The sequence below is a fragment of the Scyliorhinus torazame genome, chromosome 16, assembly GCF_047496885.1.
Source record: "Scyliorhinus torazame isolate Kashiwa2021f chromosome 16, sScyTor2.1, whole genome shotgun sequence".
Lineage (NCBI taxonomy): Eukaryota > Metazoa > Chordata > Chondrichthyes > Carcharhiniformes > Scyliorhinidae > Scyliorhinus > Scyliorhinus torazame.
This window is the reverse complement of record NC_092722.1, coordinates 190,041,799-190,055,206: the sequence shown is the minus strand read 5'-3', so window position 1 is coordinate 190,055,206 and position 13,408 is coordinate 190,041,799. Positions and strand designations below refer to the sequence as shown.

The 13,408-nt window shown below is 53.1% G+C and overlaps 1 protein-coding gene across 1 annotated transcript in view; it reads left to right on the top strand.

Moving 5' to 3' along the window:
- Positions 1-13,197, top strand: part of hoga1 (4-hydroxy-2-oxoglutarate aldolase 1) — a 77,920-nt gene extending 64,723 nt beyond the window's left edge. The window contains exon 7 of the mRNA XM_072479650.1: positions 12,828-13,197. Coding sequence (XP_072335751.1) covers positions 12,828-12,830 — 3 coding nt within the window. The 3' untranslated portion in view covers positions 12,831-13,197. The remainder of the gene's footprint in view (positions 1-12,827) is intronic.
- Positions 13,198-13,408: the final 211 nt, after the last annotated feature.

Genomic DNA, 13,408 nt, shown 5'->3' with positions numbered 1-13,408 from the left:
GGACCAATCCCAAACTTCTCCAGTACCCCACACAACCTGGTCGAACGCCTTCTCCACGTCCAATGACACAATTATCTCTGGTTCTGGCCTGGCCACAGGGGTAAGCACCACATCCAACAACTGCCTCACATTGGACAACAGTTTCCCTTCCTTCACAAACCTTGTCTGGTCTTCCCCCACTATCTCCAGAAGGCAATACTCCAGTCTTAATGTGAAAACCTTGGCCAATAACTTGGCAACTACATTTAGCAGTGAGATCGGGCGATACGACCCACATTCTGTGGGGTCCTTCTCCTTTTTCAGGAGCAAGAACAAAGAACAAAGAAAAGTACAGCACAGGAACAGGCCCTTCGGCCCTCCAAGCCTGTGCCGACCATGCTGCCCGTCTAAAATAAAATCTTCCACACTTCCGGGGTCCATATCCCTCTATTCCCATCCTATTCATGTATTTGTCAAGGTGCCCCTTAAAGGTCACTATCGTCCCTGCTTCCACCACCTCCTCCGGCAGCGAGTTCCAGGCACTGAGATGGATGCCTGACTCAGCATCTCCGGGAGGGAGCCCCATACCAAAGAGCCCCTGAACATGCCCAGTGACAAAGACCCAACTGATCCGCAAGCTTCTTATAAAATTCCACCGATATCCCATCCGGCCCCGGTGCGTTCCCTTCCTGCATGTGCGTAAACGCTATCTGAATCTCCTCCAGGTCTAGCGGTGTCTCCAGATCCTCCCGCAATTCCTCGCCCACCATGGGAAACTCCAAACTCCCCAAGACCTCCGCCAAGCACCCATCCATCCTCCAGTGGCTCCGATCTTGTAAAGGCTTCTCGTAAAAGCACGGGGCAGCACGGTAGCATTGTGGTCAGCACAATTGCTTCACAGCTCCAGGGTCCCAGGTTCGATTCCGGCTCGGGTCACTGTCTGTGCGGGAGTCTGCACGTCCTCCCCGTGTGTGCGTGGGTTTCCTCCGGGTGCTCCGGTTTCCTCCCACAGTCCAAAGATGTGCAGGTTAGGTGGATCGGCCATGATAAATTGCCCTTAGTGTCCAAAATTGACCTTAGTGTTGGGTGGGGTTACTGGGTTATGGGGATAGGGTGGAGGTGTTGACCTTGGGTAGGATGCTCTTTCCAAGAGCCGGTGCAGACTCGATGGGCCAAATGGCCTCCTTCTGCACTGTAAATTCTATGATAAAAGGCCCGAAACACTCCATTCACCTTCTCCGAGGCAGAGACCAGCCTACCCTCTGAATCCCGAGCCTCAACAATCTCCTTGGCCGCCTCCTGCTACCTTATTTGGTGAGCCAAGAGATGACTGGCCTTCTCCCCATACTCTAACACCGCCCCTTTCACCCGCCTCAGTTGACACACTGCCCGTCCATGGACAGCAGGCCGAACTGCATTCGCAGTTTTTTGCTGCACGCCAAGAGTTCTGGGGTCGGGTCCCTCGCATATCTACGATCCACCCCCAGAATCTCATCCACCAATTTCTGTCTCCCTTCCCTCATCCCCCCCCATCCACCTGTGCCTTGCACGCTATGATCTCTCCTCTGATCACCGCCTTTAGTGCCTCCCACAAAGTCGAGGGGGAGACCATCCCACCATCGTCAGGCTCTACATATTCCTGTTCGGCCCTCAAAATCCTTACACAAAGGGCAGCGCGATGGCGCAGTGGGGTTAGACCTGCCGCCTCACGGTGACGAGGTCCCAGGTTCGATCCCGGCCATGGGTCACTCATTCCGGAGCCTAGTCTGGTCCCGTATCTGTAAACGGGTCACCATGTAACCTCACGAACGCTTTAAATGCAAAAAAAAAAACCTCTATCCCTTTTTCAGGTCCCCCCCCAGGCCTCGCATGTTCCGGGTGACTAGCCTTGTCAGGGGCCTCTCACCCCCCCCCCCCCTCACCCTCGAGCCAGCCATTACCACCGTGATGCGTCGTACCTTCATCACCAGTTCCTAAGCCAGGCCCACCTAAGATGGCCACTGCCCCACCCAACAGGTGTAACAAAGAAAATCCCCTGGTCACTGTTAACTCGCCACCCCCCCCCTCCCGCCCACCACCATGCTGACAGACTGCCGTCCATCCCATCTACCCCCTTCCCAAACAAACATTCAAGACTCATCGAGCCTTGCCAAACTGACTCAGCAAACAGGCAGCCCCCCCACTCCACACCTGTTCACTAGCCTACCCCTCAGTGTTATCAAGGTGTGCCCCCCCCCCCTCGCGGGACCCGTCTAAAACAACCACAAAAGACCAACAACACCATCCCCCTAGCCCATCCTCCCTATTCCCTCGGCAAAATCCCGGCATATTGGACCATGCTCCTTTTCCCCTCCAATCACCATATCAATCCACTGGCTCATTCGGAAATGGCTTCCTTTTTTTAAATTAAAGTGCCCAATTCTTTTCTTTCCCCCCAATTAAGGGGCAATTAGCGTGGCCGATCCACCTCCCCTGCACATCTTTGGGTTGTGGGGGTGAGACCCGCGCAGACACGGGAAGAATGCGGAAACTCCACACGGACAGTGACCCAGAGCCGTGGCTTCTACCGCAGTGCGCGGTGAGCCTTGTCCAATCCTGGAGGAGCCAACAATTCCTCCTCCCCCACCACTTGAGAGAGCCTCTCTGCTAACTACTCGTTTGGCCTCGGGCCCTCCACTCCCTCCGGCAGACCCACCACTCTGAGATTCAGGCGCCATGACCTGTTCGCCAGCTCTTCAACTTTAACCTTCAGGTCCTTATTCCTCTCCACCGTGAGCAGCATTTCTACTTCCAATGAGGCAAGCTGATCATCATATCTCAACAAGGCCTCCTCCACGCCCGTCAGCGTCCCCGCTTGCTCCTTCACAGCCTTGGCAGCCTTGCCCTGTTTCTCCCACATCGGGCTCAACGCCCCCTCAATGGTGGCTTTCAACGACACTTTAATCTCCTTTCCTTGCCGCTCAAATTGTCCATCCGCCTGCCTTCCAAGCGATGTGGACCCATCGTTCAGCTGTATCTAAAGTTAAATGAAAGGAGACAAAGGTACAATCATAGAATCCCTACAGTGCAGAAGGAGGCTATTCGGCACATCGAGTCTCCACTGGTACTCTGAAAGAGCTCCCTACTTAGTCCGAATCCCCCAACCTATCCCCATTAACCCACCTAGGAGCATTTATCATGGCCAATCCACCTAACCTGCACATCTTTGGACTGTGGGGGGAAACCGGAGCACCCGGAGGAAACCCACGCACACACGGGGAGAAGGTGCAAACTCCACACAGACAGTCACCCGAGGTCGGAATTGAACCCGGGTCCCTGGTGCTGTGAGGCAGCAGCGCTAACCGCAGTGCCACCGTGCTGCCGGCTGCAATTACTTCATCTGCCACATGGACTCTGTTGCCAGAAAGAGGAAGATAGCGAGTGGGGTAAGGAAGAGACAGATAAGAGATAGAGAGGGGAGGGAGCAAGAAAGAACAGAAGGGTAGCAGGAAAGGAGGGAGAAGCATAGACAAAAGAAAGGAGACGAAAGAAAAGGGAAAGAGAGGAGGAGACAGGAGACTGAGGGACAAAGCAACAGAAAAAGAGTGGGGAAAAGAACGAGGAGACGCAAAACTTTGAGCCCTATGAATACGGACTGAGTTTTTTTAATACAGAGAGTTGTTATTAAGTGGGACGCACTGCCTGAAAGGGTGGTGGAAGCTGATTCAATAATGGCTTTGAAAAAAGAACTGATAAACTTAGAAAGGAGAAATCTGTGACGCTCTGGGGAAAAAAGCAAGGGAGTGGAGCTGGGATAAAAGCAAAATACTGCAGATACTGGCAATCCGAAATAAAATCAGAAAAACCCAGCAGGCCTGGCAGCATCTGTGGAGAGAGAATCCGAGTCAATGTTTTGAGTCCGTTAGAGGAGGGCAGGCAAATTTCCATTTGTAGCTTTTCCTCTCCGCCAGTAATTCCATGGACGGGTCTGTGGTGTACCGCCGATCCACATCCAATATGGAGTCGATCAGCTGGTGCCGAACTGCCCTCTCTTTCCTGCCCCTGAATGCCCAGGAGGCTATTATTTCCCCCTTATCACCGCTGTGGTGATATACATCACTGTAAGTACACAAAGGGTTAATGTACATACACTACACCTAGCTAGACACTAGAGGGAGCACCAGAGACATGACACACAGACAGTCAACCAATAGGTCAGTAAGATAGGACACGACCAAGGGCATTCATTAAAAAATATATATATATTTTATTAAAATTTTTCAAACAAAATTTTTTCCGTTTTTACTACTCAACAAGGGATTATACATTAACTGGTAAATAACATTATTTCAATAATATAGTGAACTAACAACAACAACTAAAAAAGAAAACAAAAGAAAAGAAAAACAAACAAACAGCAAAAACACAAAATAGTGCTCTCCCCCCCCCCCCCCCCCCCCCCACCCTCCCCCCTGGGTTGCTGCTGCTGTCATTTCTATCTTTTCATTATCGTTCCGCGAGATAGTCAAGGAACGGTTGCCACCGCCTGGAGAACCCCTGAGCCGATCCTCTCAACGCAAATCCTATTAGTTCCAATCTTATGAACCCTGCCATGTCGTTTATCCAGGCCTCCACGCCTGGGGGGTTTCGCTTCCTTCCACATGAGTAGAATCCTACGCCGGGCTACTAGGGGCGCAAAGGCCAAAACATCGGCCTCTTTCGCCTCCTGCACTCCCGGCTCTTCCGCAACCCCAAATATAGCTAACCCCCAGCCTGGCTCGACCCGGACCTTCACCACCTTTGAAATTACCCTTGCCACACCCCTCCAGAACTCATGCAGTGCCGGACACGACCAGAACATGTGTGTGTGGTTCGCCGAGCTTCCCGAGCACCTCCCACACCTGTCCTCCACCCCGAAAAACCTGCTCAGTCTTGCTCCCGTATATGCGCCTTGTGTAGAACCTTAAATTGAATCAGGCTAAGCCTGGCACACGAGGACGAGGAATTTACCCTACTTAGGGCATCAGCCCATAGCCCCTCCTCAATCTCTTCCCCCAGCTCTTCTTCCCATTTTCCCTTCAGCTCCTCTATCATCGCCTCCCCCTCGTCCCTCATCTCCCGGTATATTTCAGACACTTTGCCCTCTCCGACCCATACCCCAGAAATCACTCTATCTTGGATCCCCTGCATTGGGAGCTGTGGAAATCCCCTCACCTGTTGCCTCGCAAATGCCCTCACTTGCATATATCAGAAGGCGTTCCCCGGGGGCAACTTATATTTTTCTTCTAGTGCTCCCAGACTTGCAAACGTCCCGTCTATAAACAGGTCCCTCAGCTTCCTAATTCCTGCTCGTTGCCAACTCTGGAACCCCCCATCCATCCTCCCTGGGACAAACCTGTGGTTATTCCTTATCGGGGACCACACCGAGGCACCCGTCACTCCCCTGTGTCGCCTCCACTGCCCCCAGATCCTCAAGGTTGCCACCACCACTGGGTTTGTGGTGTACCTTTTCGGGGAGAACGGCAGCGCCATCACCAGCGCTTTTAGGTTCGTTCCCTTACAGGACGCCATCTCCAGCTTCTTGCACGCTGCTCCCTCTTCCTCCCTCATCCACTTACAGACCATCGACACATTGGCGGCCCAGTAGTAGTCGCTCAAACTCGGCAGCGCCAGTCCCCCCCTGTCCCTACTGCGCAGCAGGAACCCCCTCTTTACTCTCGGGGTCTTTCCTGCCCACACAAAGCTCGTAATGCTTCTGTCTATTTTTTAAAAAAAGGCCTTTGTGATCAGAATGGGGAGGCACTGAAACACAAAAAGAAACCTCGGGAGGACCACCATTTTAACTGCCTGCACTCTGCCCGCCAGCGATAGTGGCACCATGTCCCACCTTTTAAAGTCCGCCTCCATCTGCTCCACCAGTCGCGTCAGGTTAAGTCTATGCAGAGTTCTCCAGTTCCTGGCCACCTGGATCTCCAGGTATCGGAAGTTCCTTTCCACTCTCCTCAGCGGCAGAGCATCTATCCCCCTTCCCTGTTCCCCGGGGTGCATTACAAAAAGCTCGCTCTTCCCCATATTTAGTTTGTATCCCGAGAACTCTCCAAACTCCCTAAGTATCTGCATTACTTCTGGCATCCCCTCTACCGGGTCCGCAACGTATAGCAGTAGATCATCTGCGTAGAGCGACACTCGGTGCTCCTCTCCCCCTCTAAGCACCCCCCCTACACTTCTTAGAATCCCTCAGCGCTATGGCCAGTGGTTCAATTGCCAACGCGAACAGTAACGGGGACAGGGACACCCTTGTCTTGTACCCCTATGTAGCCGAAAATACCCCGATCTTTGCCGGTTTGAGACTACGCTTGCCACCGGGGCCCCATATAAGAGTCTGACTCATCTAATAAACCCCTCACCGAACCCAAACCTCTTCAGCACCTCCCACAGATAGTCCCACTCCACCCTATCGAATGCCTTCTCTGCATCCATCGCCGCCACTATCTCTGCCTCCCCCTCTGGTGGGGGCGTCATCATCACCCCCAGCAACCTTCGGACATTAACATTCAGTTGTCTCCCCTTTACAAACCCTGCCTGGTCGTCATGCACCACCCCTGGGACGCAATCCTCTATCCTTGTTGCCATCACTTTTGCCAGCAGTTTGGCATCTACATTTAGGAGTGAGATAGGCCTGTATGACCCGCATTGCAGCGGATCTTTATCTCGTTTCAGGATTAGCGATATCATCGCCTCCGACATTGTCGGGGGTAGCATCCCCCTTTCCTTAGCCTCGTTAAAGGTTCTCGCCAAGAGCGGGGCCAACAAATCCACATACTTCCTGTAGAATTCCACCGGAAACCCGTCTGGTCCCGGGGCCTTCCCTGCCTGCATGTTCCCCAGTCCTTTAATCACCTCATCCACCTCGATTGGCGCCCCCAGACCTGCCACCTCCTGCCCCTTCACCTTCGGGAACCTTAGCTGGTCCAGAAAGCGTAACATTCCTTCTTTTCCCCCCGGGGGTTGGGACTTATATAGCCTCTCATAAAAGGACTTGAACACCTCGTTCACTTTCCCTGCTCTCTGCTCCATATTTCCCGTTTCGTCCCTAACTCCCCAATCTCTCTCGCCGCTATCCTCTTCCGAAGTTGGTGGGCCAACTGCCGGCTCGCCTTTTCCCCATACTCGTACTGCATCCCCTGTGCCTTCCTCCAGTGTGCCTCTGCCTTTCCCGTGGTCAGCAGATCAAACTCCGTCTGTAGTCTTCGTCTTTCTCTATATAGCCCTTCGTCTGGGGCCTCCGCATATTTTTTATCCACCCTCAAAATTTCCCCCACTAATCTCTCTCTTTCTTTGCCCTCTTGTTTCCCCTTGTGGGCTCTGATGGAGATCAGCTCTCCTCTAACCACCGCCTTCAGCGCTTCCCACACTACCCCCACCTGAACCTCCCCATCGTCGTTGACCTCCAGGTATCGCTCAATACACCCCCTCACCCTTCCGCAGACCCCCTCATCCGCCAGTAGTCCCAAATCTAGTCGCCAGAGTGGGCGCTGCTCCCTTTCCTCTCCTAGTTCCAAATCCACCCAATGCGGGGCGTGGTCTGAAACGACTATGGCCGAGTACTCCGTTCCTGCCACTTTCGGGATCAGTGCCCTTCCCAAAATGAAAAAGTCTATCCGGGAGTATACCTTATGGACGTGGGAGAAGAAAGAGAACTCTTTAGCCATCGGCCTGGCGAATCTCCACGGATCCACTCCCCCCATTTGTTCCATAAATCCCTTAAGCACCTTGGCCACTGCCGGCCTTCTCCCGGCCCTGGATCTAGACCGGTCTAGCCCTGGACCCAGCACTGTGTTAAAATCCCCCCCCATTACCAAGCTTCCCACCTCCAGGTCCGTGATACGTCCCAGCATTCGCTTCATGAATCCCGCGTCATCCCAGTTCAGGGCATATACATTCACCAGCACAACCGCCTCTCCCTGCAGTCTGCCACTCGCCATCACATATCTGCCCCACTATCCACCACTATATTCTTAGCCTCGAATGATACACGTTTCCCCACCAATATTGCCACCCCTCTGTTTTTCGCGTCCAACCCTGAGTGGAACACCTGTCCCACCCATCCTTTTCTTAATCTAACCTGATCCGCCACCTTCAGATGCGTCTCCTGGAGCATGACTACGTCCGCCTTCAGTCTCTTTAAGTGCGCAAACACCCGTGCCCTCTTAATCGGCCCATTTAAGCCTCTCACATTCCACGTGATCAGCCGGATTGGGGGGCCATTCACCCCCCCCCCCCTCGTCGACTAGCCATCCCCTTTTTTAGGCCATCTCCCCGTCCAGGTCCCGCGCACCCGTCCGTCCCCCAGGCAGCGCCTTCCCGCCCCGATCACCTCATCTCTTACCAGCTCCCCCTTGCACTCAGCAGCAGTAACCCAGTTAATCCCCCCCCCCCCCCCCACCCCCCCCCGGCCCCCCAGATCCCCCTCTAGCTTGGTTACTCCCCCCATATTGCTTCCGGAAGTCAGCTAACTCTGGCTGACCTTGGCTTCCCCCGTTCACTCTTTGACCTCCCTGCGTGTGGGGCTCCCTTCCTTCCTGCGCCCGTTTTCCCGCTATAATTTCCATAGCGCGGGAAAATACCCGCGCTTTCCTTCGGCCCCGCCCCCTATGGCGCAGTTCCCCCATTCCCCTTCCCTATCCCTTTTTCCACCGGCGCCCACATTTCTTCGTGTCCCCCCCATCGGGGGGAGAGAAATTCCCCGTCCAACATTGCTGTACAATTGCCCTCCCCTTTCCCCACTTTACATTCCTGTACCACCACCTCGCTGCTTCTCTCCAAACATCAAACTCTCAAATCTAGTCCAGTTTCTCTTCTTGGATGAATGTCCATGCCTCATCCGCCGTCTCGAAGTAGCAGTGCTTGCCCTGATGCGTGACCCACAATCGCGCCGGCTGCAGCATCCCAAATTTTATTTTCTTCCTATGGAGCACCGCCTTGGCCCGGTTAAATCTCGCCCTCCTTCTCGCCACCTCCGCACTCCAGTCCTGATACACACGTATCACCGTATTCTCCCATTTGCTACTCCGTGCCTTCTTGGCCCAGCTCAGGACCATCTCTCTGTCCGTGTAGCGATGGAACTTCACCACTATTGCTCTTGGTGTTTCCCCTGCCTTTGGTCTTCTCATGAGGACCCGGTATACTCCCTCCACTTCCAGGGGGCCCGTTGGGGCCTCAGCTCCCATTAGTGTGTGGAGCATCGCGCTCACATAAGCCCCAACATCAGCTCCCTCTGCTCCTTCGGGGAGACCTGGGGCGAAATTCTCCGACCCCCCGCCGGGTCGGAGAATCGCCGGGGGCTGGCGTGAATCCTGCCCCCGCCGGTTGCCGAAGTCTCCGGCACCAGAGATTCGGCGGGGGCGGGAATCGCGCCGCGCCGGTTGGCGGGCCCCCCTGCTCGATTCTCCTGCCCGGATGGGCCGAAGTCCCGCTGCTAAAATGCCTGTCCCGCCGGCGTAAATTAAATCACCTACCTTGCCGGCGGGACAAGGCGGCGCGGGCGGGCTCCGGGGCCCCGGGGGGCGCCCCCACGGTGGCCTGGCCCGCGATTGTAGCCCACCGATCCGCGGGCGGGCCTGTGCCGTGGGGGCACTCTTTCCCTTCCGCCTCCGCCACGGTCTCCACCATGTCGGAGGCGGAAGAGACTCCCTCCACTGCGCATGCGCCGCCCGGAGATGTCATTTCTGCGCCAGCTGGCGGGGCACCAAAGGCCTTTTCCGCCAGCTCGCGGGGCGGAAATTCATCCGGCGCCGCCCTAGCCCCTTAAGGTTGGGGCTCGGCCCCCAAAGATGCGGAGCATTCCGCACCTTTGGGGCGGCGCGATGCCCGTCTGATTTGCGCCGTTTTGGGGGCCAGTCGGCGGACATCGCGCCGTTTCCGGAGAATTTCGCCCCTAGAGTCCGTAGGTTTTTCCTCCTCGAGCTGTTCTCCAGGGCTTCCAGCCTTTCTATGCACCTCTTGTGTAGTGCCTCGTGTGTCTCCGTTTTTACCACCAGGCCCTGTATCTCATCTTCATTCTCGGCTGCCTTTGCCTTCACTCCACGGAGCTCCATCGCCTGGACCTTTTGTGTTTCCTTCAGTCCCTCGATTGCCAGTAGCATCGGTGCCAGCACCTCTTTCTTAAGCTCCTCCACACATCGTCGGAGAAACTCCTGCTGGTCCGGGCCCCATACCACCTGGGCTCCCTCGGCCGCCATCTTGTTTCTCCCTTCTCTTCTCTGCCGCTGCTCCAAAGGATCCTTCACAATCTGGCCACTACCGCCGCTCCTTTCCATACACACCCGGGGCGACTCCTTCCTTCGTCACCCCACACTGGGTTAGGTCGGAAATAAATTCCGTTGGGGCTCCCGATAAGAGCCCAAAATTCCGTTAGAACGGGAGCTGCCGAAACGTGCGGCTTAGCAGTGCATCACCGCAACCGGAAGTCGACCAAGGGCATTCATGATACACACGGAGGTGACACTACCACAGGAGGGCATTACACCAACCCATATAAAAGGACACATCACACATGCTCAGTCTCTTTCCAGTGGAGACACTCAGTGAGTACAGACACAGGGTTGATTGAACATCATACCCACCACGTGGATTGTAGCAGACTGGTTCGTCAGTCCGAGTAGCTACAGCAGGATTGACAGTAGCGTCGAATCCAAGTAGGAGAATTGTTAATAGTTCAATAAACGTGTTGAAGCTATCTCCAAGTCTGAACCTTCCTTTGTCAGAGTGCACATCAAGGAAGCACTGCCTTCATGCCTCCCAGAATGTGGAGGGTGAGACACCTCCATTCTGGTTGCACGTTCCATACCCACCAAAGGCTATTGACATTCCTTCGCAGACGCCCTGTTGCTGAGGAGGCTGGTGTCCAGCCTCCATGGGAGGGCGCTGGGCCCAACCCATCTCCAACCTCACATCTCCGCCCATAATGAGTTGGTGGGAGTCTAGGTCGGGGATCTCCACCATGGTTTTTTTAATGGAGTCCGCGTCGTCCCAGTTAGGGGTATTTATATTTACAAGCAACACCGGGGAAGCATTCCAGGACACGGTTAACCATTACTTACCACCCCCCCGGGTCTGTCACTGTGAAGAACGCCCCTTTGCTAAACAGTATGGCCACCCCCCTCGCCCTCGTACCGAAGGACACTTGGTAGATCTGTCCTATCAAGCTCTTCCTTATCTTCAGTCGGTCCTTCTCCCTTGGGTGTGTCACTTGAAGGTGTAGCCACCTGGGTTGGCCAACTCCCGACGTAAAATGGAGAACAGCAAAGGCTGAAGGGAAATTCAGCCAACACAGGCAGAAACCAGCAGGTGCAAGTTTACTGTGTATTGAACGCTGCAAAAGCCCAGACAGCATCGATACAAGCAGCCAGCTGCATAATAATGTAGCAGCCATCTACATACTAATGAGCGATCCCCGGGAACAATCGCAACATTTGGGATAAAGAAAGCTAAGCCAGACTCCTCGGCGCCAGCAAGAGCCAACACAAAAGAGGTTAACGGACACCTCAAGACCGCCCATCGATCAGGGAACCGCTCCAGTATTGAAGAAATCGAACCAAGCGATTGGAACAAAGTCCAATCACCTAGAACCCGGTACAGGGTCCGCCCCGAAAGGCGGGAAGCCCCTGGGGACTATAAAGTTAAGCCCCCAAGTTCAAATTGTTCTTCTTGACCGGGTCACTCAGCAACGCGAACCAACCCTTGAGAGTGAAGTGTCCAAGCTGCCGCATCACTGAAGTAAGTCTCAAGTCGACGCTCGCTACGAGATAGGTGCTCCTAGCTACCAGTCCATACCGGCTTTGAATCCCGCAGTTTCAGAACCCGAACGAAAGGCCATTTGTTCCCCTGACCTGGTGGGCCAGTCCGAAGCTAAGTAAAGGCCTGTTAGTTGTAGAAGTAACTTAGAAGTAGAATTTATGCATGAGTAGCGATTTACTGTGTATAATAAATGTGCTTTGATTTGAATCTTACTAACTGGTGTGTTGAGTTATTGATCATTACTTGAACTTGAACCTCGTGGTGGTATCACAAAGATACCTGGCGACTCGAGAGCAAAGGTTATAAAACAGAGCCAATTGAACCAACCAAAAGTTAGCAACAAAGGAAGACTATGTTGGCTCTCAGATTTTTTAGATGGGTGAAGACTCTGGATCTTTTCACTGGCCTGTTCAGTTCCCTGACATTCCAGGTGACTATTCTAATGAGGGGGTGTTCTGCCCCCCCTTGCTCCAGCAGGGACTTTGAAAGTACTCAATGGATCCTACCAATGGAAAGTTTCTCTCTCTCAAAACCCCCGCTCGCAAATCTCCTCAAATCCTTCTCGCCTCTAAGGATGCTTTGGAACCTGTCTGGCACTGTCTGTGAATAATGGGCTGTCCATCGTCCATATGCAGGAATAAACAACGGGGAACAAAGTATCGATTGCTGATAAGAATCGATGTCTCTTTGCAGTTTGTACTGCCTTCACGTTGCTTCACTCATGAAGGTCCCATAAAGTAATTGTACAACTGTGTTGCTTAACGTTGAGCCGGTAATGTTCTACCAACCCTGCTAATGTCTTATTGACTGCATCTGTTGATTTGTGCAATGAGAATGCTGAACCAGGAAACGGTCAGCAGTAAAAGCTCCTAAATTCTTCAGTGCTGATGTTGATAAAATATGTGGATATGACGTGAAACGTGAGGGTGGCAGTGACTGTTGACTTGCAAAGCTCAAAGGACAATGTTCTCTGTTTATAGTCCAACTCCTACCAGTTGTGGAAGTGGCCTTTTGCTCCCTGCCTGCATGCAACCTCATGCTAATTTTGTTGACCCCGTTTTTTTTTCCAGTAATTGGCTGTCCTTTCCGACGAAAGATGCCGCAATCAGCTAATGGCAACGTCGCCATGCATCAGTGACTTGGATTGTACCGCCCCCGAACTGACGCTGACTCTCTCCATTAAACAACAAACAACTATAAACCCTGGACTTTGGAAACACGCAATGAAACGAAAAGGAATTAGTTGGCGTAATGAGTTGGAGCGATTTCAGGGCAGAAATCCAACATTGCATTCCAAGGCAGAAAAACAATTTAGGCTTGCTAATTGTCGTATATTACACAGACCCCTTGGTTAGATTTCAGTCTCTGTTTAACTCACTTCCAGGTGTCTGGTATTCTATATAATCTAAACCCCTCAATTATACTCTCGTCTGTAATTCATTCCTGGATATCTAGTTGTTATTCCAAATATAAACCACCTAAACCCCTTGATTAAATTCCAGTCTGTAACTCAACCTTCTATTTGTTATTCTATATATAAACCCCCCAAACCCCTCGATTAGATTCCAGTCTGTAACTCAATCTTCTATTTGTATTCTATATATAAACCCCCCAAACCCCTCGATTAGATTCCAGTCTGTAACTCACCCCT